The 21590-nt window shown below is 45.6% G+C and overlaps 1 protein-coding gene across 2 annotated transcripts in view; it reads right to left on the bottom strand.

The window, feature by feature from the left end:
- Positions 1–966: 966 nt before the first annotated feature.
- BAALC (BAALC binder of MAP3K1 and KLF4) overlaps positions 967–21590 on the bottom strand; it is an 87766-nt gene continuing 67142 nt past the window's right edge. The window contains exons 2-3 of one of the 2 annotated variants that reach the window (XM_060128246.1): positions 15591–15757; positions 994–1104 (exon numbers count right to left, since the gene is read on the bottom strand). In XM_060128246.1, the coding sequence (XP_059984229.1) occupies positions 994–1104; positions 15591–15757 (278 nt within the window). Of the gene's footprint in view, positions 1105–15590; positions 15758–21590 lie in introns of both variants that reach the window. The other variant, XM_060128247.1, reaches the window with a different exon arrangement.

Below are 21590 nucleotides of genomic sequence, written 5' to 3'. Positions count from 1 at the left end.
AGTGCATGTGGATCTAATGTCCATGTGAACGCACACCAACTAGTTACTGACATTTTAAAGCAATTCCTTTGCAAATACCAAATGACACAGTCCTGGGCTGTGCAGAGAGGCCAAAGGGAAGCCAACATGTTCCAGATTTTCTCCCTCTTGTGAGCCTGGTCTTTGATTAACAACTGCAAATGGCCTTATTGGAGAGAAAAAACACTCAAGAACACAAGCAAAGGGAAGTGGAAAGCTGGAAAAATGCAATGTCTGCTGAACCCTGAGGGCTCTGAGGTGACCACTACCATGATACTATGTTTCAGAGGCTGACGTGGACCCTGGCCCGGGGGGATGCTGAAAGCAGATGCGAGAGAAATGGGTGTGACTGTATCAAAGAGGCCCTCCCTGGGACATACCATGGGTGTTGGTGGGGTTAGTTTGTGTAAATTTGGATCTGAATCCACCTCATCCTGAGCTAAGGAAACAAAGGTAACAGAGTTTTCCTGTTTCTTGATTCCTCATACACGTGGGTTTAGAGTTGGGTGAAAGCCAACATTTAAGTGAACACGGTAAGCTTTGAGATGGTGGTATTTCAAAAAGGAAGAATGAAAGAATAAGCTTGCCTGAAACAGCGCGCACGACCATGGCCAGGAGAGCTCAGAACCGACTGTGACTCTTTCAGCCAGGAACCTACCCCTTCTACTTTTCTGTTTCCTAAACTGGTCCGTGCTTTTGCTCGCCACTTTTCCATCAGACCACACTGCAGCAGTTGCAAGGGGCAAACTGAACATACATTTGCAGTTTATTACCCTATGGGAGTACTCTGCCAGTACATTTACGTGATAAATAGGAGGCTGAGAACGTCCCAACAGGCTAAGACAGTCTCCCAAGGCACTCAGCAGCGTTCCCACACAGCAAGGGCTACCCACGTCTTCAGGGTTCCGTGATGGGGTCCAGGATGTGAAGGGCACCAAAGAAGTCCCTCTGCCCTTCAACTGGCTGAACACTCTGCTAGTTGACGCAGTTCTTTGTGATTCTTCGACTTCTGTCCACCTGTCGGATGCTGTCTGCAACGTTAATGGTGACTTCTTTTCCAGACGTCCGCTTAGTGTCTCTTTTAGCCTGTTAAAAAGTTTAAACACAGTGAATTGAGTTACTAGGAAATATCCAAAGGTCCTGACATTTGCATTAATCTCTTGAAGTTGTTACACACACACACACACACACACACACACACACACACACAGATGCAGGAAGAACGACCCACAAGGACACATGCACATATACTCCTTTTCATAGGCTGCTCTGTTGAATCTCTAATACCAACCTAGCGCAGAGCTTGGCATAGAAATGCTCGGTAAAGCACCGTTGAATGAATGGATGAATGAATTGTCAAAGGTCCATCAAAGGGCAATGTGATTCCATATATATGAGTCAGCATACGGTATCTGCTTTTCTCTTTCTGACATACTTAACTCTGTATGACAGACTCTAGGTCCATCCACCTCACTACAAATAACTCAATTTCATTTCTTTTTATGGCTGAGTAATATTCCATTGTATATATGTGCCACATCTTCTTTATCAGGAATAAAGAGGTAGACATAGAAAATGGACTTGAGGACATGGGGTGGGAGGGCAAAGCTGGGGTGAAGTGAGAGTAGCATCGACATATATACACTATGGAATGTAAAATAGCTAGCTAGTGGGAAGTAGCAGCATAGCACAGGGAGATCAGCTCGGTGCTTTGTGACCACCTAGAGGAGTGGGAGAGGGAGGGTGGGAGGGTGGCTCAAGAGGGAGGGTACATGGGGACATGTGTATGCATACGGTTGGTTCGCTTTGTTGTGTAACAGAAACTAACACAGTATTGTGAAGCAATTATACTCCAATAAAAATCTATTTAAAAAAAGAGCAATGTGAGAGGTTTCACAGCTGGCTTTGGTAGAGCAGCTAAGGGTTTGAGCTTTGGAGTCAGACAGACTTTGGTTTGAACACTGACTATATAATTTCACTGTGGGCAAGTTTTTTCTAACCTCTCTAACCCTTAGATGAGTTTCCTCATCCGTAAGATGGAGGATAATAATAGTACCTAACGCATAATGTTATTATAAGGATTACCTAAGGTAATGAATGTAAGGTACTTAGCACAATGCCTGTCATTAAGGGGAAAAAAAGACTTGACAAGTATAATAAGTAAAAAGTAGGATATATTATCCATTTCTTTTTTCAATTTTTTTATTGAATGAAAGATTCTTTAAATTCCATGGTGCCTTGCAATTTTCAGAAGTTTCACATACATGATTTCATGTAATCCCATAATAACCCTTTTTTCCCCCAACCTTATATTGCCCCTCCCTCCTTACCTCTCCCCACTGGTAACCGCTAGTTTGTTCTCTAAATCTGTAGATTATCCACTTATAAGTGAGGAAAGTCCAGGATCTATATTAAATACTAAAGTATTGACTAAATTGCAGGTTCTTCAAGCATATGTGTACAATCCTCCCATTCCCCCTCAAGAGAAGACAGCTGGACCACTGGGGGGTCATTCTGTGCCCGTTCCACTCAGTGATATGTGCTCGGAGTGAGCCCGAGACTGGCCTCACGAGTTGTCTCCGTCGGGGATGGACAGAGATGTGTGCCCCCAACCCCACTCCAGGAAGGCCCTCTGCCCAGCTGCAGGGGGTGCAGCAGGCAAATAGCCTCCAGCTGTCCCTTCAGGGTGGCCTCAGCTACAGAGAAACCCCTCACCCAGGGCCTTCCCTTCCTAGGTGGCCCAGTGCAGGGGTATAAACGCCTGGCCATCTGACCCAAAGCAGGACAGCTCTGACCTGCCATTTAGCTTCAGAGCTTCCCATGGGGTGGGGTCAGCCGCGGCTGTGGGCGGGCCTGCATTGTGGCTCCACTTCTCCCTCTGCCCGCTCCTGCTTCCGGCCCTCCCTCCCGCAGTGTTGACAGGGCACTTCCCAAAGAACATCTCATATAATGACATCTCATACTCAGCTTCCTGGAAAACAGTCAGTCTCAGATCTGTGGGAGCATCTCCCAGAGCGTGAGCATCTCCCCATTCTGGATATGAGTCTAGTGCTGATAGATGCAGATTTTTCATACAACATGGTCCCTGCACATAAGCCAAGTATCAATACTTCATCTGCAGTGCATCCCAAGAAATGGCGGTCTATCACACCACTGGAGAAAAATAAATTGCGCTGTTGTATTTATTAGCAAATGATATGCAGGTTTTTAACAGGGCACATGTATCCTGTGTAGTAGCCGCTGCTGATGCCCCTTTGAGATTCCGTTTACTTGGCTGGTGCATCCAACCCTCAGCTGCTTTGTGTTTTGGCCGCTAATCACTCAGAGCTGCACCATTCTTTTGAGACTTGCCCTCATCTGATCAGAGTCACCTCATCCAGAAATACCAAAGAGGTTATACCCTAATTTCCAGAGACAGCCTAAAGCCAATGCCTGACTACTGGGAATAGAAAAGCGGGTCCTTTGGCCTCAAGGGGGTATAAATCTATGATGCCATTCGTGCTCTGGAGTTCCCTTTGGGATCAGGCTGAGGCTACACTACAGCTGTTCAGTTGAGCTCACATATTTGCTGACCTCTGCCCTACGCTGTTTCCCACTACCTTAAGGGTTTCTTTCACCTGAGACTATGCTTTCACTCACTTACTGGCACAAGAATCCTCATCTCAGGCTCTGCTTCCAGGGACCCTGACCTAAGATAATACTCTATGGGTAATTTGAGGGATGTTTAAGGATCATTTTGACTATATGCACCTTTAGCCTTATCCATTGATTTCATGAGATAGGATTTCATTGCTTTCCTCTTCAAGTTCCCAGTGCCTAGCACAGTCTGAGACCCAAGAGGCCCTCCATTTAACTTTGGTTGAATAAATGGATGAATGAACGAATAAACACCATGCATTTCTTTTGTTTTTGCGGTACGCGGGCCTCTCACTGTTGTGGCCTCTCCCGTTGCGGAGCACAGGCTCGGGATGCGCAGGCTCAGCGGCCATGGCTCACGGGCCCAGCCGCTCCACGGCATGCGGGATCTTCCCGGACCGGGGCACGAACCCGAGTCCCCTGCATCGGCAGGCAGACTCTCAACCACTGCGCCACCAGGGAAGCCTTAGGGACTCTTTTTAAGAGAAGGTCAGATTTCAAATGTAAAATTAAATGGAGCTCTGAGGCTTGAGCGTCATTAGCTTCATGGTAAATCTGCCTCTGCCTTCCAGTGAAAACACACAAGGCCTATTGTTTTAAACTATCCTGTTTCCCAATCCACATACCATGTCTGGAACACCAAATCTCTCAAAAATGTTACATTCCATTGCTTCCGAAAGCCCACCTCCTCTATAAAATCTTTTCTACTGAACAGCAGAAACAGTGATATTTCTTTAATTCCAGTTTCTCTAAAATTTAATTCCATATTTTCCTCCACTTATCACCCTACAACACATACTTATCCCATTTGTTTTAAGTCCATTTTAGAAAATGACATATAGTCCTGAGCAGCCCATGATGCACAATTAGGTATAAAGTTGGCTTTGCATATCAAAGGACATTAGTTATTATCTGTATCATTACATTTGAGGCAGAAGCCCTTTTCTAGGTGCAAAAAGATTTAGGGAAATACAGTTTCTAGTATTTGACTTAATATAGCTGATTGGCTAGAAAAAGGGACAAAATATTAAATATTAAAGATGACCAGATGGAAGGTAGTGAAGCCACTAAAAACAAAACCAGGGCTTCCCTGGTGGCGCAGTGGTTGAGAGTCCGCCTGCCGATGCAGGGGACATGGGTTCGTGCCCTGGTCTGGGAAGATCCCACATGCCGTGGAGCGGCTGGGCCTGTGAGTCATGGCCGCTGAGCCTGCGCATCCGGAGCCTGTGCTCCGCAACGGGAGAGGCCACAACAGTGAGAGGCCCGCGTACTGAAAAAAAAAAAAAAAATCAGAAGTCAATGCTGTCTAAGGACTTAGTCTTAACGCTCAGCTCCTCCAGGCCTGAACTGGCACTAGGGCCTAGCAGTGACTTTTATGGGTTTATTTCCTCCTAAAAGCAGAGAACTCACAAAGTCCCACAACCAATTTTGTTTCCGAAAGAAAACGGTGGCAATTATGAGGCTAATTCCACCTGATTTCCATTTCGGGTGTTATTGCATAAAAGCTTCGAGGACTGGGACATGGAATAGAGACACAGAGGCCTTATTTGAAATGAGCCAAGTTGAGGGCAGCATTCCCCTCAAACTAGTGGGCAGTAAGAGAGCTTTCCAGAATGGAAATGTAAACTTTCTGAACTGCATAACCGCTTTTCTTTAGAGTTATTGGCAAGATTTCACAAAAAGTTATTAAAGATTCTACACAGAAAGTGCTCTGCTCTAAGTTTCAGTCTGCCTTCATAAGCTTAAGAATTCAAGCAAGCATTCAATAGTTGGATGATTCTTAATTTTTCAGCCTGTTTAAGAATCAGAGGCTACAAAATAGTCATTCCCAGAAGAGCCACAGAATATGTATGGTTTGCATCTCAAGTATAGTGGGGCAATCTCTTAAATCTGTGTAGCAAAAGCCTGACAATGGAGATGTTCAGAGGACAAGCTTCGGGGCCAGGCAGACCCGGATTTGGCATGAGGCTTTGCCATTAGTTAGCTGCATGAGACATTGCTTTAACCTCTGAATCTCAGTTTCCTTATCCAAAAGCGGGGATAATCCCTACTTCTTAGTGGGTTTTTTTGTTTGTTTGTTTTTGCAGGGGGGGAGAGAATTAAGCATGTCACTTAGCATTAACAGGGTGATCAACTTCTTCTGGCTTGCCCAAGACTGTCCCGTTTTCAAACGGAAAGTCCCACATTCCAGGAACCACCTCAGGCCCCTGCAAACCAGGACAGTTAGTTGCCCCAATTATATAGCTTTTGACATTAATTCTGTTCGCAAAATAATGTCAGTCAAACATACCAAATTTAAATCAAAAACTTTCTTGTTCTACTGAAACCATGACTATTGCTACGACTACTTCTAAATACCAATAATAGTAATAACTCTACAAGATCCACATTTGGATAAAGAACAAACTGGAGTTCTGTATTCTAATGATGGGCACAGAAGGTTCCAAGCCATAAACAAGTCCACTTTCAAATAATTACACTGTATTTATTTGGCAAATTAAACAATCAGAACAACAATGCACTGACTTGAAAGTGTTTTATAAAAGAGAAACTTCCGAGTCTGAGACCTCAGAGAGGCGCCCACCCTTTTTAAAGCAGTATGATTATCTAGGAGGTTGGTAGTTGCTGAAATCTAGTCACAGCTTGGAAACCTCAGATTTGAAGCCCAAATGAGAGGGACAAAGATGAATGAGAAAGAGAACCACAATGCCAGATAGTTTCTCTAGAAGTTCCAAGAGAGAAGTTGCTTTGCCCTCCTCTGAGAAAAGAGCTATATAGATACGCGGAACAATTACACCATTTGTACCTCTGGGACTACAACATTTTGTATGACATAGATATTTTCCCCTCTGATGTGGTTTTTAGCCAGCCAAACCTTTTAATTTAACAGCCAACCCTCTTTATTCAATGACAGGAAAAGAAAACGTGTCCCTATTGCAATTACTGGCTTAGAAAAAAATCTTATACTTCCCAACTCAATGCTGAGAGAAGCCTATTTAGTACCTTTTCTTTTTGCAGCTGTCTGCTAATTTCACTTCTAAAATTCTTGTTTTGTTTTATCACCATTGATTTTTGTTAATGGGCCACACTCTTGTTTCTCACCTGGTTTTACAGCTTTTCTATTCTTCCCTTGCCTCGTTTTAACTTCCGCAGGTTTAGAATCATAGATTTTAGTCCTCTTGATACTGGCTCTTTAATTAAAAGTCATTTATTAGCTGCCATTTCTCAAAGGTAACCAGATTGACTGTGATAACTTCCTGGCAGGTGGACGTGTTTCTCTTGGGGTTTAGAAGTCAACGACCCAGCTCATTCTCGTGGAAGGAGGGCCGGACCCAAGAGGGCAGCTAAGTCAGCTCACCTTTTCTCATTTTCTCCCAAATGGAAAGAGCGATGTTCTCTGCTTTAATTTGACTGCACAAATATACCTAACACAGGGCTGCACCAACCTTTTCACAGTTCCTTTTAGACAATGAAGAAAAAAGGCTTACTGAGTTCATGATTTATCAGACACCAATTTTCTGCATAACTAGTATTTTTAATTATAGAAATGATACATAATTATGGTAAAAGAAATTCAAAGAGTAGAGAAAAAGCACAGTGAGAAGTAACACTTGTTCCCATGCTCTGGCCACGCTGTGTTTTCCCCAGAGGTAATCACGGCCAGTCATTTCCTAGGGAGTGTTGCAGGGATTTTCTAAGCAGACACAGTACGGGGCCGCCTTATTCTCTCTCCCGGTATTCTGTACTTTCTTCTTGGCCTTTAACCAGACTTTGGATTATATATTTATTTGCTTGTTTACTTATTTATACATCTTCATCAGATTAAAACTTCAAGGAGGGAGGGACCCAGTCTGTTGCGTCCACCACAGTGTCCTCAGCATCTAACTTAGTGCTCATCACATAACAGACCTCTGACAAATAATCTGATGAAGAACATGTGTGTGAAGATACATCTTCAGAAAGAAAGAGAAAAAAATCCTGGGGAACAGAACCTGTCTGCATTGCCCTGCCTAAACATTCTAGAACTTTCCTAGGATTTCAATCATGCTCGTGATTGATTGTTCCTTGCACCATCCCTGAGACACGACCAGGAATGTAGTTGTGTTCACTTTTCCCGAGGAGGCAACTGAAGTCACTCAGACTAAAGCAATTTGCTTGAGGCCAATGTCAACAGAGGTGGTGAGTTGAACTAAAGATGGTGGGAGGCTGGACATGGGCTGTGGGCCTCACACCCAGCCTCCCACAACTGCCAGTGCTCACACTACATTCTCCACCATTTTGCTTCAGGAAATGAGAAGGAAGGTCATGAGGTTTAGAGGCAGACAGACCTGGGTTTGAACTCCAGCACAGCCAAGTCACTACTCCCTCTGCCACGCTGGCCAAATACTTAACCTTCCTGAGCCGGCTTTCCCAGCTGGGGAATGATGCTACTTACCACTCAGAGCTGTGAGGGTTAAGGAGGATGCCATCTATATAGGGTGTCTGGCTCACAGCAGACACTCTGACAATGTCAGTTCCTTCCTCTCCGCCTTCCTAAAAGATTAAAGCCTGAGCCCTGTCAGCTGCAACTCAAGACATTTTTCTTCTTTTCAGTCAAGTCCCATTAAAAGGAGACACACAATAACAGACTTCGAGCTGTTCCCAAATTCCATGAATTTATTTGCTGCTGCTTTATTGGCATTAATGAGAGGTCATTCAGGAAACATTTGATCTTAGCAACTCCACCAAGGGCCAGGATGCTAAGCCTCCAGAGGCAGGGATCAGACTATGTCTCAGGCAAAACTCTCAAGAACTCCCCATACCTCAAGCAAATCCTGTGCAGACCACAGCCACTTGTACTAATTCAGGCTAACTCAGTCTAGGGGTTTTTATTTATCAGGTATCGGATGCCAAAGGGAGTTGTTGCTTTCCAACTTAAACCTCAGATAGATCAAACACTAGGAGGGCAGTAGAACCTGCTTTAGAAGAGCAGTTGGGCTCCAACAGAACAGTCATCAATCTGCATTGCCCTGCCTAAACATTCTAGAACTTTCCTAGGATTTCAATCATGCTTGGGATTGATTGTTCCTTGCACCATCCCTGAGACATGGCCAGGAATGTAGCTGTGTTCACTTTTCCCGAAGAGGCAACTGAAGTCACTCAGGCTAAAGCAATTTGCTTGAGGCCAATGTCAACAGAGGTACTGAGTTGAACTAAAGATGGTAGGAGGCTGGACGTGGGAAGGGGGTGAGTGGGGAGTGGAGCCGTGGGAAATTTTTCTAATCCTTTTTTTTTTGGCTGCGTCCAGTCTTAGTTGTGGCACGCAGGAATCTTCGTTGAGGCCTGTAGGATCTTTCGCTGTGACACATGGGCTCTTCGCTGCAGCGCACGGGCTTCTCTCTAGTTGTGACGCCCGGGCTCCAGGGTGCGTGGGCTCAATAGTTTGTGGCACTCAGGCACTCTAGTTGAGGTGCGAGCTCAGTAGTTGTGGCGTGCGGGCTTAGTTGCCCCGGGGCATGTGGGATCTTAGTTCCCTGACCAGGGATCGAACCCGCAGGTGGATTCTTAACCACTGGACCACCAGGGAAGTCCCAATTTTTCTAATCTTAATGAAGTCCTAGGCCGACCTCATTCAAGCAACCATCAGTGAGTACACACTAGGTGTATACCCCTGAAGCAGGCTCAGGGGGCAAGGGAAGAATACAAAGAAGAAGGTCTCTGCCCTGAGAGTCTTCTAATTGAATTGGTTTTTCTGCAGACCCTCAGGTGAATACTGAGTTTTGCAATTCTTCGTCTACATAAGGTAACAGCTGATATATAGATGCATTGTGGAAATCACCACACACACACACACACACACACACACACACACACACACACACACACACACACACACACACACACACACACACACACACACACATCCCTATGCTGCTACATTGCTTCCTTTTCCCAGGCTTAAACTAGAATATGCACCAAAGTGTCCTTCTAAGAGGTTTTCCTCTCTGGTTGTCCTCAATGGTTTCTTTTTTTCACTCTCCTTTTAATGTCATGTTTTTGTTTCTCTAGGAGAGACTCATATTTACTTTCCAAACTCTCCTCACGGATCTCGTATTACCACCAATCAGGAGAAATTCTGGGCTGGTCCCATCCTCCTTTCTGGATTAGGCCTCCCTCTTTGGTCACATCCACGTCTCTGAGGCTTCACCTACCTTTCCTGGACCGCACCAAGCCTTGCTGACAGTCAGACACTGGAGGGGGGGTGGGGGAGGGGTGGGCAGGAAGCGCAGAAGGATGAGGCTACTTAGCTGAGAATCAGTCCAGGCATCAGCTAATTTCTTTGGCAAGGTCTGGCCACTTTGCCAAGAATAATAAAGCAACTAAAAGAGATGCAACCTCTGAAGACGTGAAGGCTCACTGGGAGGCCAGCCACAGACTCAGAGCTTCGTCTGCCCCAAGCTACATCCACCATCCACTTTTCTACCTTAGCTGAATACTTGAGGCTATACCTCTGGAGGAGAAATACAAGAGTCCTAAGCCTGAAGAAACGGCACATTCACGTTGGAGAGTAAACGTCTGGAGGCAGCCCAGAGTTCCTGAGTAATTAATTAGCAGGAGAGAACAAGCAGCTACAGAGCTTCCCCTTGCTTGTTTGTTGAGCTCAGGGAAGGCTGGGGGAGGAGACAGTCGATGATTTATCAGATGCTGCACAGTCAGAAAGGCCCCAAGTGACTGGAGCAAATCAAGGTTTACTAGAGAAAGAGCGCCCCACTGAGACAGTTCCAATTTGTGAGACATCATTTTTGCCACAATCTTTCTGCCAGTTAGCACCTATTAATGCTGGGCATGAGACAGGGGCCAGAGGGAATTGAAAGAAGATGTGGTTTGTTTGATGAGACAGAGAGTGGAGAAGGGCTCCGAACGCTGCTGCTCCCAGCTGCTCCCAGGCATCAGCAAAGCCAGCTGCCCCCAGGCATCAGCAAAGCCAGCTGCCCCTTGTGGCCCTTTGGAAAGTGCTCTGAACTGTGGACCACATCTATGTTAAATCGAGTAGTTGCTCTCCCCTTCCAGGGGCCTTCTCTTTCCTTCGCAGCACCATTTCAAATCTATCTTCATTTATTCTGTATTATCTGCCTCCCCAGGCTCAGCGCCATTAAAATGGGCAGCTGCTGGCTTTGCAGGAGCAAAGGGTGTGTACTGAGAAGACTGCAGAAAACAGGGAGACTAAGCACGGTGGAACCAGATGACAGACAGCATCAAAAAGGACAGACAGAGACATCTGGATTCTGAGGAAGTAGCACCACATTGCTCAACTCCAAAGGCAGCACCTGCATTGCAGGCTGTGACTGCCCTGTGCACACAGTGCAAGGGAGTGGTAGAAGCTGCTTCCTGAAGTTGCACAACAGAGGCCTGAATAGAAGACCCTACAGGGTCCCCGTGTTTTCACTGAGCACCTACTATGCACAATATCCTGAGCTGGGCACATGTTCCAGAACCTGGGAGAGTTCAAGGCACATTCCACTGCTATATCACGTGCCCCTTCGTCCCAACCCTAGTCCACCACTTTCACCTGGCTAGCCCTCCCCCTTCCTTCTCCTGCTCTCAGATATGGCTTCTCTTCCCCCAGAAAGCTTTCTCTGACATCCAGGTTGGGTTTATTCATTCAATCCCTTGACAGACTTTTGTTGCTCCCCTGCTAAGTGCCAGGCGCTGTACTGAGCACACAAGAGGTGCCCCTCCTGGGGGCTCCCTCAGCATCACATGACCCCCTGTATAATAGCGCTTACCACACTGTGTTATAATAGTGTATTCACTGCTATGTCTCTTCTACTAGACTGTGAACACCTTGAGACCAAGGACTCTATTTTATTAAATCGTGCCTTGCTAGAACATCAAAAAAGAAAAAAAAAAATTGGCAACTGCTTCAGAGCAAAGGGCACATGTGCCTGTTCCCCTCTTGGATCCTTGGCATCAGAACAGTGCCTGGCACCCACATGGCACTCAGGGGACGAACATTAGATGAAGGAATCCGAAGAGTGCTTATAGGACCTGATGAGGAAATCTTCCAGGCCCAGTGACTGGACAAACTTGGTCTATAAATCTGAACGGGGGCTTCCCTGGTGGCGCAGTGGTTGAGAGTCCGCCTGCCGATGCAGGGGACACGGGTTCGTGCCCCGGTCCGGGAGGATCCCACATGCTGCGGAGCGTCTGGGCCCGTGAGCCATGGCCGCTGAGCCTGTGCATCCGGAGCCTGTGCTCCGCAACGGAAGAGGCCACAACGGTGAGAGGCCCGCCTACCGCAAAAAAAAAAAAAAAAAAAATCGGAACGGGAACACTGTGTAGACACGTGCATGAGGATGCATGCTTTATGAACGGGTTCTTCTGGAGAAGGAAAGCTTTTAAAAAAGTGCCCAAGAACCATCAGCCGGTGGCCAGATAACGTCCAGGGGAACGCGGTGAGGTGCTAATAGTTCATCCTGGGGGGAGCAAAGGCGGACCAGAAGAGGTGAGCTAGACACTGCCTGAGCCAGGCACAGAAAACGCAGGAACCTCTAGCCTGGAGTATGAAACAAGCTAGGAAGAGACAGTATGTCAAAGGCCCTGGACGGAATAGGAAGAAAATTATTTTCCTTAGGCAGATTCTAGGCAGCTGAGATCTGTGTTGGTACGAGATAGCTCTGCTGACAGAAGCTTCAATCAGAGGTTGACTTGTCTTGTAAGCTGACACCTTAAGTAGAAACCTTTGCCTTTGAGGAAGTCAGGATGCCTGGTGGCTGGTGAGGTCTCAGGACAGGAAGACCCCTGATGCATTTCAGCAATTGTCTGAATGCTTAAAACTGAAGCTATCCGCTCCCTGATCTTATTTTGGAAATACTTACAACACAGCATTGTTCACTGAATCGTGAAAACAAAATTTCACATTTGGTTTTGTGACCAGCTTATCAGTGTGTGGCATCTGCCCCCTGGTGCTGTGTTGGTGAGGTGCGTGGTCCTCACTCCCCTGCGACACAGTTTTCACTGTGGCTGGAGTCCGAGGCGGGCTGGCTCCACCCGGCCCCATTTTAACTACCACGCAAGCTCCCAGAGTGCACGCCTGTGTGGTGTGCGGAGAGCTTTCCCGAGCCGCCTGAGTCTCCATTCTTGTCTGTGAACTGGAGACAACAATATCACACTGTAGAGTCACTGCGAGGATCAAGTGAGATAACACAAGGAAGTGCTCAGCACCCCAGACGGCACCTAGCAGGCTGCTCTCACGGGCCTAAGAAAGACAGGACTAAGCACGACTTACTGGCCTTAAATTCTTATGGTCCGTAACTGGAACTTATCTGCTGCCGGTCAGTATGTAAAGTGGTACAACCACTTTGGAAAACTGTGTCAGTATCTATTAAAGTCAAATATATCCCCATCCTATGAGCCAGGAATTCTACTCCTGGGTATATATACATACCCCAGAGAAGTGAATGTCCACCTAAGGGTACAAGAATGTTAACAGCTATATTGTTCACAATAGCCCCAAACTGGAAACAACCCAAATGTCCTTCAAGTAGAAGGGTTAAACTGTGGTATATTCATTTAATGAAATATACATAGCAATGAAAATGAGGACATGTTTGCAACTCACAACAACATAGATGATTCTCACTAGCATAATGTTGAACAAAAGAAGCTGGACACAAAAGAGCAAATACTGTATGATGCCATCTATAAAAGTCAAAAATAAACAAAAGTGGTCTATGATGCTAGATGTCAGAACAGTGGTTATATTGTTGGGGTGTGGACAGTGACTGGCATATCCCAGTCACCGTGGTGAGGGGCACACAGGGGATTTTTGGAGTAGTGATACTGTTCTGTGTCTCCATATGGAAGATGGTTACACAGGTGTGTCACCTTATTAAAATTCATTGAACTTATGACAGACTTGTACATTTTTCTATATATATGTTATATGTGGTAGATTGCACTATTGCCCCTAATCCTTTGCTGTCTCTCTACGGGGGACAGAGTACACTGCCTTGTCCTACTGATGTTGGGTTTGGCCAATAGGAGGTTAGATGGTATGGTGTGAGCAGAGACATGAAATGCGTTTGCCCTCTTGGGTTTCTGCCATAGCCATGATAATATACCTCAGAGAGCTGCTGCTCTTTTAGCCTGATTCACAGAATAAAATACACAGAACAGACTGAGCTAGACCTGGAGCCTGGAGCCTGAAGTCAGGCCTAGCCATTCAAATTGTGGCTGATTGTGAGGAGAAAAAGATGGTTGTTTTAAGCCACTGAATGTTGATTTGCTTTGTCATGCAGCATTATTGTGGCATTAGCTGATTGATACATTATTCTTTGACAAAAAAGTACTTTAAGATCTCTACGCTCCACTTTTCTAATAGTCACCTGTTTCAATTTAAAGTTACCAACACCCATCTCTAGCACTTATATGACCTATTCATGTCATCAATCAAGTACATCTCAGTTTCCTTGTCTCTGAAATGGGATGACGCTTACTTTACATGCTCTTGGGAGGATTCAATGAGCCAGTAGAACTAAAAGCACTTTGTAAATTGCAGAACACAACTTTAAAGTGATGGATGACGGAAGTGAGGTTGGAAAGCAAGCATGTGACAGGCAAAGCCACTTCCTCCCATTCATGGAACATCTTGGCTCAAAAGGTGAGGGCACAGTGTGGGGAGGAGGTTAGGGTACAAAAGTCAGGGCCTGCCCTAGAGCAATGACCAAGCTTCTGAGCATAGTTCTGTGGGGCCCAGACTGCCTTGGGAGATGGCGATGATGCTCGGGCCTCTAGAAGGCCAGCTTATGCACAGACAAAGCAGGCAATACAGGACACCAGGAAGGCCACTGCTGCCCTCAGATCTACCCCCCACCCATGACCTTCTACATGTCTGAAGAGCCACCATCAGTGTTTCTTTTAATTGGCTTGTGGTGCTGGGTGCCTTACTGCCTTTCTCACAGCACCTCTCAGTTCACAAAGAACAGGCCCATCTGTTCTCTCATCTTGGTACTATTTCCATTGTGTGGATAAAGAACCTGAGACTCTGGGAGACTGAGTGATTCCTGCAAAGCTACTTACTTAATTGAATTTGCAACAGGTTTTCTGACCAAAGATTAGAAAGGGAACTCACTGATATGGGCAAGAATTCCATCGTTAGATAACCCAGCTGGATCCTCAGAAAACAGAGGGCGCTGGCCTGAGGGACAGGACCAGTAAGTTTTGACAGGGGAGAGGGGAAAAATGGATTTGGAGTATTGGGTAAGTAGTGGACTTTGAAGGTGGGAGCTAGAGGGGATGGGGAAGATGAGGGAGGAACGGCAGACGGCTGCGCTGGTCTGCTAAGGAGCGGTCGGGGCAGCAGGAGAGGAAAGAATCAGACAGGATGCCAGGTAGGTCCAGGGACTCCGTAGCCCTGCCTCATCTCCAACACAACAGTGTGGGGTGATGCTGTCACCACATTCTGCAACAAGAACCCCCCTTGCAGACCCTCCCACTGCCCACCTGGTTGGAGGGTGTGAGGTAGAACACCAGGCTTGGCTCCCACAACGCTGGTCTTCTTCCCTGCCAACCCCTGCGATGGCCGACTGCCTGGCCTGAGACTAGTTCCCGTAGCCAGTACGGACCTCATTATCAAGATGCTGAGAGCTGCGACAGCAAAGGAGGTCCTTGAACAAAGCTGTATTTAAACAAACACACACTTCCTTTAGAGCGCTAATATCAAGGACCCATTTCCGCTGATTCAACAAAACACAGCAACCCTCAAGGCAGGGGGTGGGAGGGGGAGCCTTGCTATTTTCTTTGCAACAATTTTCACACGGGTGGGTGGAGAATTTCCTTTGGCAAGGTGAGCTGTCACTGCTCCTTCCCTGGGTGCTGTCTCAGCTTGGCTCTGCCCTGAAGCAACCTTCTCCCCCTGTCTCCGGTCCCAAGTCTGTTCTGTGGCTGCGACCTACCTCTGTGGTCCGGAGGCCATTCTGTTTCTGGGTCAGGGGGCCTGAGCTGAGGCCCTGGGGATTTGGGCACTGGGTCCCACAGCTCATCTTCTTCTCTGGGTTGGATATTCCACTTGGGGCTGTCGATCGGGGCACACTGTTGGAGGACATGCCATCTTCCAGCCCACCTGGGGGAGGGAAGCAGAGGATGCGACTAGAGTCTTGCACATAGCAGTTACTGAAAACAATCTCCAAGAGTGTGGAAAAAAAGACAGCCAAAAACAAGAAAAAAAAGCCAAGCAGAAATCCCACCATGCAGAGCTACCATTTTCTATAAGAACATGTGTGGTTTTTTTTTTTTTACAAAAATGAGACTTTAAAATAATTTTGTAACCTGAAATTTCTACTTAATAATACATCAATGACATTTTCTATACCCTTAAATGTTCTGCCATATTATTTTTCACATACTTCCTCTGTCATTGTATGGATGTGTCACATTTAACTAAATCCCTCTAATTGGATATCTGTTTTCACTTTTTCATATCAAATGTTACTATGATGAAATTCCTTGGGGTTAAAGCTTTATTCTTAATTACTTCCTTAGGATAAATTCCTAGAAGTGGGTTACTGGTTTGAAGTTTATATATCGTTTTTTACATAATTCCACCTCAAGGTATTGGACTGAGCATGTGTTCCTTCCATGAAATGCCAAGAAATGATAGAATGAAGTTTAAATATAGCCTAATTGAAAAGCAAGAGGAGGGAATTCCCTGGCAGTCCAGTGGTTAGGACTCTGCATTTACAATGCCAAGGGCATGGGTTCAACCCCTGGTCTGGTCAAGGAACTGAGATCCCACAAGCCACGTGGCATGGCCAAAAAAAAAAAAAAAAAAAAAAAAAGCAAGAGGAGAACTACAGAGAGAAATTCATGGATAAAGAGTATCTGATTGAAAAGATAAAACGCAGTCCAGGGAGCGTGAGGGCGAGTGCCAAGTGGGAGACGAGAAGCCAGCAGAGGCTCTGTCATGGCCACAGGGAGGCCAAGGGCAGCCAGGTAGGTCATTCATTCTATTCCTCCACCAGCTGAGGCCAGATGGCAATGACGGAGCAGTCTGTGAGGGTAGGACATTGTGATATAAAAAGAAATATATATTTGGTCTTTGTCCCCAGTTCCTGGCATAGAGTTCCTAAAACTCTTGCCATTTCCTGAGTTAACAGGGGTGATAGCAGCATCTTTTGTTACAACATTTGGTATTTGCTCGCACTTCATGACACAGAGCTCCCAAATTCCTTGGAATTTCATGAGTGATAGGACACAGAGGAGACCTATTTGTTATTAACAAGGCAGCTCCTGGTGGCCCCTAGATAGCTTCAGATGGGGGCTGGTTGCCAGGAAGACCTAACCTTGATTAGGAGCTTGGAACTTTCAGCCCCACCTTCTAACCTCTGGGGAGGGGAGAGGGGCTGGAGATTCAGTTAGTAATTGATGATGCCTCATGATGAAACCTCCATAAAAATCCCTAAGTGACAACGTTTGGGGGAGCTTCCAGGTTGGTGAAAGCATATATGTGCTGGGAGGGTGGCACACGCCAACTCCACAGTCAGAAGCTTGTCAGAAGCTCCTGCACTTGGAACTCTTTTGGAGTTCTTGTACCTCTTTATCTGGCTGTTCATTTGTTTCATTTATAATATCTTTTACAATAATCTGGTATACATAAGTAAAGTGTTCCTGAGTTCTGTGAGTCATTCTAGCATATTACTGAACCTGAGGAGGGGGTATGAGAACCCTGATTTATAGCCAGCTGGTCAGAAGTACAGGTGGCAGCCTGGGACTTGCAACTGGTGTCTGAAGTGGGGGAGAGGCAGTCTTGGGGGACTGGGCCCTTAACCTGTGGGTCTGTGCTAACCCCAGACAGTTAGTGTCAGAATTGAATTGAGTAGTAGGACACCCAGTTGGTGTGTGGAGAGTTGGAGAATTGGTTGATTTAGGGGATAAAAACCCACACATTTTGTGTCAGAGGTATAGTTGAGTAGAAACAGCACAGAGAGGGCCTTGGCTCAGAGAGAAGGGCAGTGCTCTCAGGGGCTAGTAACACCTGAGAGAATGAGAAAAGTCATGCCAAGAAGGCTTGCTATCTGAAAACAGTACCAGTAGAGTAAGCCAATAGTTGTTTCCATCCTTGCCTTCCAAGCTGGCTTCTTAAAGAGATGTAGCTGATGTTGTAACAGGAAATTTCAGTGACAGAAATTAGTACAAAAATAAGAATATACAAACAGTTGGAGAAGGTCAACACCAAAAAAGAGAGACAACAGACTCTATAATGGAGACCTCAAAGGAAATGGAATTAATACAGGATGTAGCACAGAATTTTAAATAAGTGTATTTAATCTGCTCAGAAAAATAAGGGAAGATAATATGAGGACAAGAGTGACCAAAAAGGTTCAATTAGAAATATTTGGAATAATAGTTTCGGCTTTTTAAAAATTTATTTATTTTTGGCTGTGTTGGGTCTTCGTTGCTGCACGTGGGCTTTCTCTAGCTGCGGGGAGTGGGGGCTACTCTTCATTGTGGTGTGTGGGCTTCATTGCAGTGGCTTCTCTTGTTGCAGAGCACAGGCTCTAGGTGCGCAGGCTTCAGTAGTTGTGGCTCGCGGGCTCTAGAGCACAGGCTCAGTAGTTGTGGCGCACGGGCTTAGTTGCTCCACAGCATGTGGGATCTTCCTGGACCAGGGATTGAACCCATGTCCCCTGCATCGGCAGGCGGATTCTTAACCACTGCGCCACCAGGGAAGCCCCTGAAATAATAGTTTTAACTGTTGAAATGAAGTTTAAAAACTCAATATAGAAGCTGAATAGCAGGACAGGCACAGTTAAAGAGCAATTTGGTGAACTGGAAGAGCAAGCCAAGGAACTCTCCTGGAAGGGGTAAGTGAACGCATGAAAAACACATTAAGAAACACAGAATAGGGCTTCCCTGGTGGCACAGTGGTTGAGAGTCTGCCTGCCGATGCAGGGGACACGGGTTCGTGCCCCGGTCTGGGAGGACCCCACATGCCGCAGAGCGGCTGGGCTCGTGAGCCATGGCCTCTGAGCCTGCACGTCCAGAGCCTGTGCTCCGCGACAGGAAAGGCCACAACAGTGAGAGGCCTGCGTACCTCAAAAAAAAAAAAAAAAAAGAAAAGAAAGAGACACAGAATAGAAATCCAGAAATTACAACCTTAATCTAAGAGGAGTTCCAGAAAGAAGGAACAGAAAAAAATTGAGCAGAAGCAATACTCACAGAAATAATACTAAGTATTTCTCAGAACTGACAAAAGACATGAAAGCCCAAATTGAAATAGCCTACCAAGGGAATGTAAATTGGTGCGGCCATTATGAAAAATCGTATGGCGGTTCCTCAAAAAACTAAAAATAGAGTTGCCATGTGATCCAGCAATTCCAATCTTGGGCATATACCCAGACAAAACTATAATTCAAAAAGATACATGCACTCTTATGTTCACAGTGGCACTATTTATAATAGCCAAGACATGGAAACAACCTAAACGTCCATCGACAGATGAATAAAGAAGATGTGACATATATATAGACAGTGGGATGTCACTCAGCCATAAAAAAAGAATGAAATAATGGCAACATGGATGGACCTAGAGATTATCATACTTAGTGAAGTCAGAAAGAGAAAGACAAATATCGTACGATATCACTTATATGTGGAATCTAAAATACCCCACAAGTGAACATATCTATGAAACAGAAACCGACTCACAGACATAGAGAACAGTCGTGTGGTTGCCAAAGGGGAGGGGGGTGGGGGAGGGAAGGATTGGGAGTTTGGGATTAGCAGATGCAAACTAGTATATATAGAATGGATAAACAACAAGGTCCTACTCTATAGCACAGGGAACTATATTAAACATCCTGTGATAAGCCATAATGGAAAAGAATATGAAAAAGAATATATATGTATAACTGAGTCATTTTGCTGTACAGCAGAAATTAACACAACATTGTAAATCAACTATACCTTAATAAAATTTTTAAAATGTATATGAAATAGCCTACCACGCACTTGGCAGGACAAATAAAAAGAAAAACGCAACCCAGAGAGATCTTAGTGAAATTTCAGAATGTCATTGATAACAAAAGTTTCAGAAGAGGGAAAAAAGTCAAGAATGAGATTGACATCAGGCTTTTCATCAGCAACTAACAGATGTAAGGAAACTATGCAATGTCTTCAAGATTTCAAAAGATAGACACATTTTAAAGTCTTTTGCAATTCATTGCCAGATTTATCTCTATAAGTCTTTCTCCAATCACCCTATTGCCCTTCTGCTAACAGTATATGAAATGGCAATGTTCCCAAAACCCTCACAAACACTGAACGTTTTCTTGCTTCTTATCTTCGCCAATTTAAGAGGCAAAATAAATTATCTCATCGCTTTGGTTTATATTTCTTTATTTACTAGAGATATTATTTATGTTCCTGTTGGCTAATTGCATGTATGTGTTTTTTAATTGTCAAGTCATTTGCCTATCTTACTTTTGGGGTGATAGCCTAGGTTTGCTTTCAATGAAACTTGAGGAAAACAAACAAAATCCTTTCCCAGAGTGTTGAGAAATTATTTGCCATGAGGCAGGCACAGTGTATCTGATATACTAAGGGAGGAAGGAGCAGAACTGATGAGGCTGCAGTCTCAATGCAGCTGAGGGGGTAATGATCCAAAGGACACACATGTCCACGTGTCACCCACCTGCTCTGCAAAGTGCAGGCTCTCGACCATGGCCATGGGAATGAAATCAGAATTCAGAGCATTGTAAGTCACAATAGAAGATGCCTGGTCCAAAGTTTCCTGACTGGCATGCACTGTGATTAAGTTCCAGATGTGCAGAGAAATGGATGCCTTCAGCTGGGCTCACCCCAAATCTTTGTGTCCCTCTTCCTCCACCAGCTGGCAGGCTGCCCCCCTTCTCTTCCCATCCTCCCACCATCCTGTATCAACAGTGCCTCAGATGCATGTGTATAGACGCCCCAGTACACATACTCAATCTCCATCCCCACTGCTCCTGCAAACAGCTGTCCCTTGGCCTAGGGGAGTGCAAACCCAGAGAACGAATCAGGTGAAGAGGCCCATGAAGACCTTGGAAGCAGGTTTGGTGTGATTTGGGCTGGTAATTCCAGGGTCCTGGCACCCACAGAAGAGTCTAAAACAGAGCTTTGGGACTTCCCTAGTGGTCCAGTGGTTAGGACTCAGCGCTTTCACTGCTGTGGGCCCCGGTTCAGTCGCTGCTCTGGGAACTAAGATCCCGCAAGCCATGCAGCATGGCATGCATAGATAGATAGATAGATAGATAGATAGATAGATAGATAGATAGATAGATATATAAATAAAATAGAGCTTCTCATTTTGGTCCAGGCAAACTGTTGTTACTGGTCTGCTGTGGGATAAGTATAAAAACTGAACACAAGCATTTGGAAATATCTATGGCAATCTGACATTGCTGGAACACCCAAGATTGAACTTGTCTGATCGAAGAGGGTATAAGACCAGTACCAGTGCTGTCAAACTCACAAGGTGAGTCACGAGTGCTGTGAGCTGTGTATTAATCACGCACATAGGATCACATATTTGTCTGCGATGGACTGGGGGAAAAAAGGCAACTGGTCCTGAAGGAGGGATGGAGGCTTTTGTAGGTATGATCCCTTGGCCCCTGGATAACCTGCCCTGTATGGAAGGGGGTGGTGGGCAGAAAGGGGGGTCTCTAAAGCACAAGACCAAGGCAGATACCTTGCTTACCTAAGTGTAGGGTGCTTCCTGCCCTTGGGGCTGCTGAGTGGGATTCAACATTGGCCAGTATTGCCTTGACTGTTTACCACAAGGGGCCATATGGATGTTACCATTTTCTCTGTGGGTCATAACTTGGTACCTGGGTTGAGGGCAGGTAAGAGGCCCTCCTGAGCCATCCACTGAATGCACCATGGTGCTTCCAGCTTACGTCCAGATGACCCCCACTTTG

Source organism: Lagenorhynchus albirostris, chromosome 17 (genome assembly GCF_949774975.1).
Source record: "Lagenorhynchus albirostris chromosome 17, mLagAlb1.1, whole genome shotgun sequence".
Taxonomy (NCBI): domain Eukaryota; kingdom Metazoa; phylum Chordata; class Mammalia; order Artiodactyla; family Delphinidae; genus Lagenorhynchus; species Lagenorhynchus albirostris.
The sequence above is the reverse complement of the archived record's forward strand: the minus strand, read 5'-3'. Positions and strand labels throughout refer to the sequence as shown.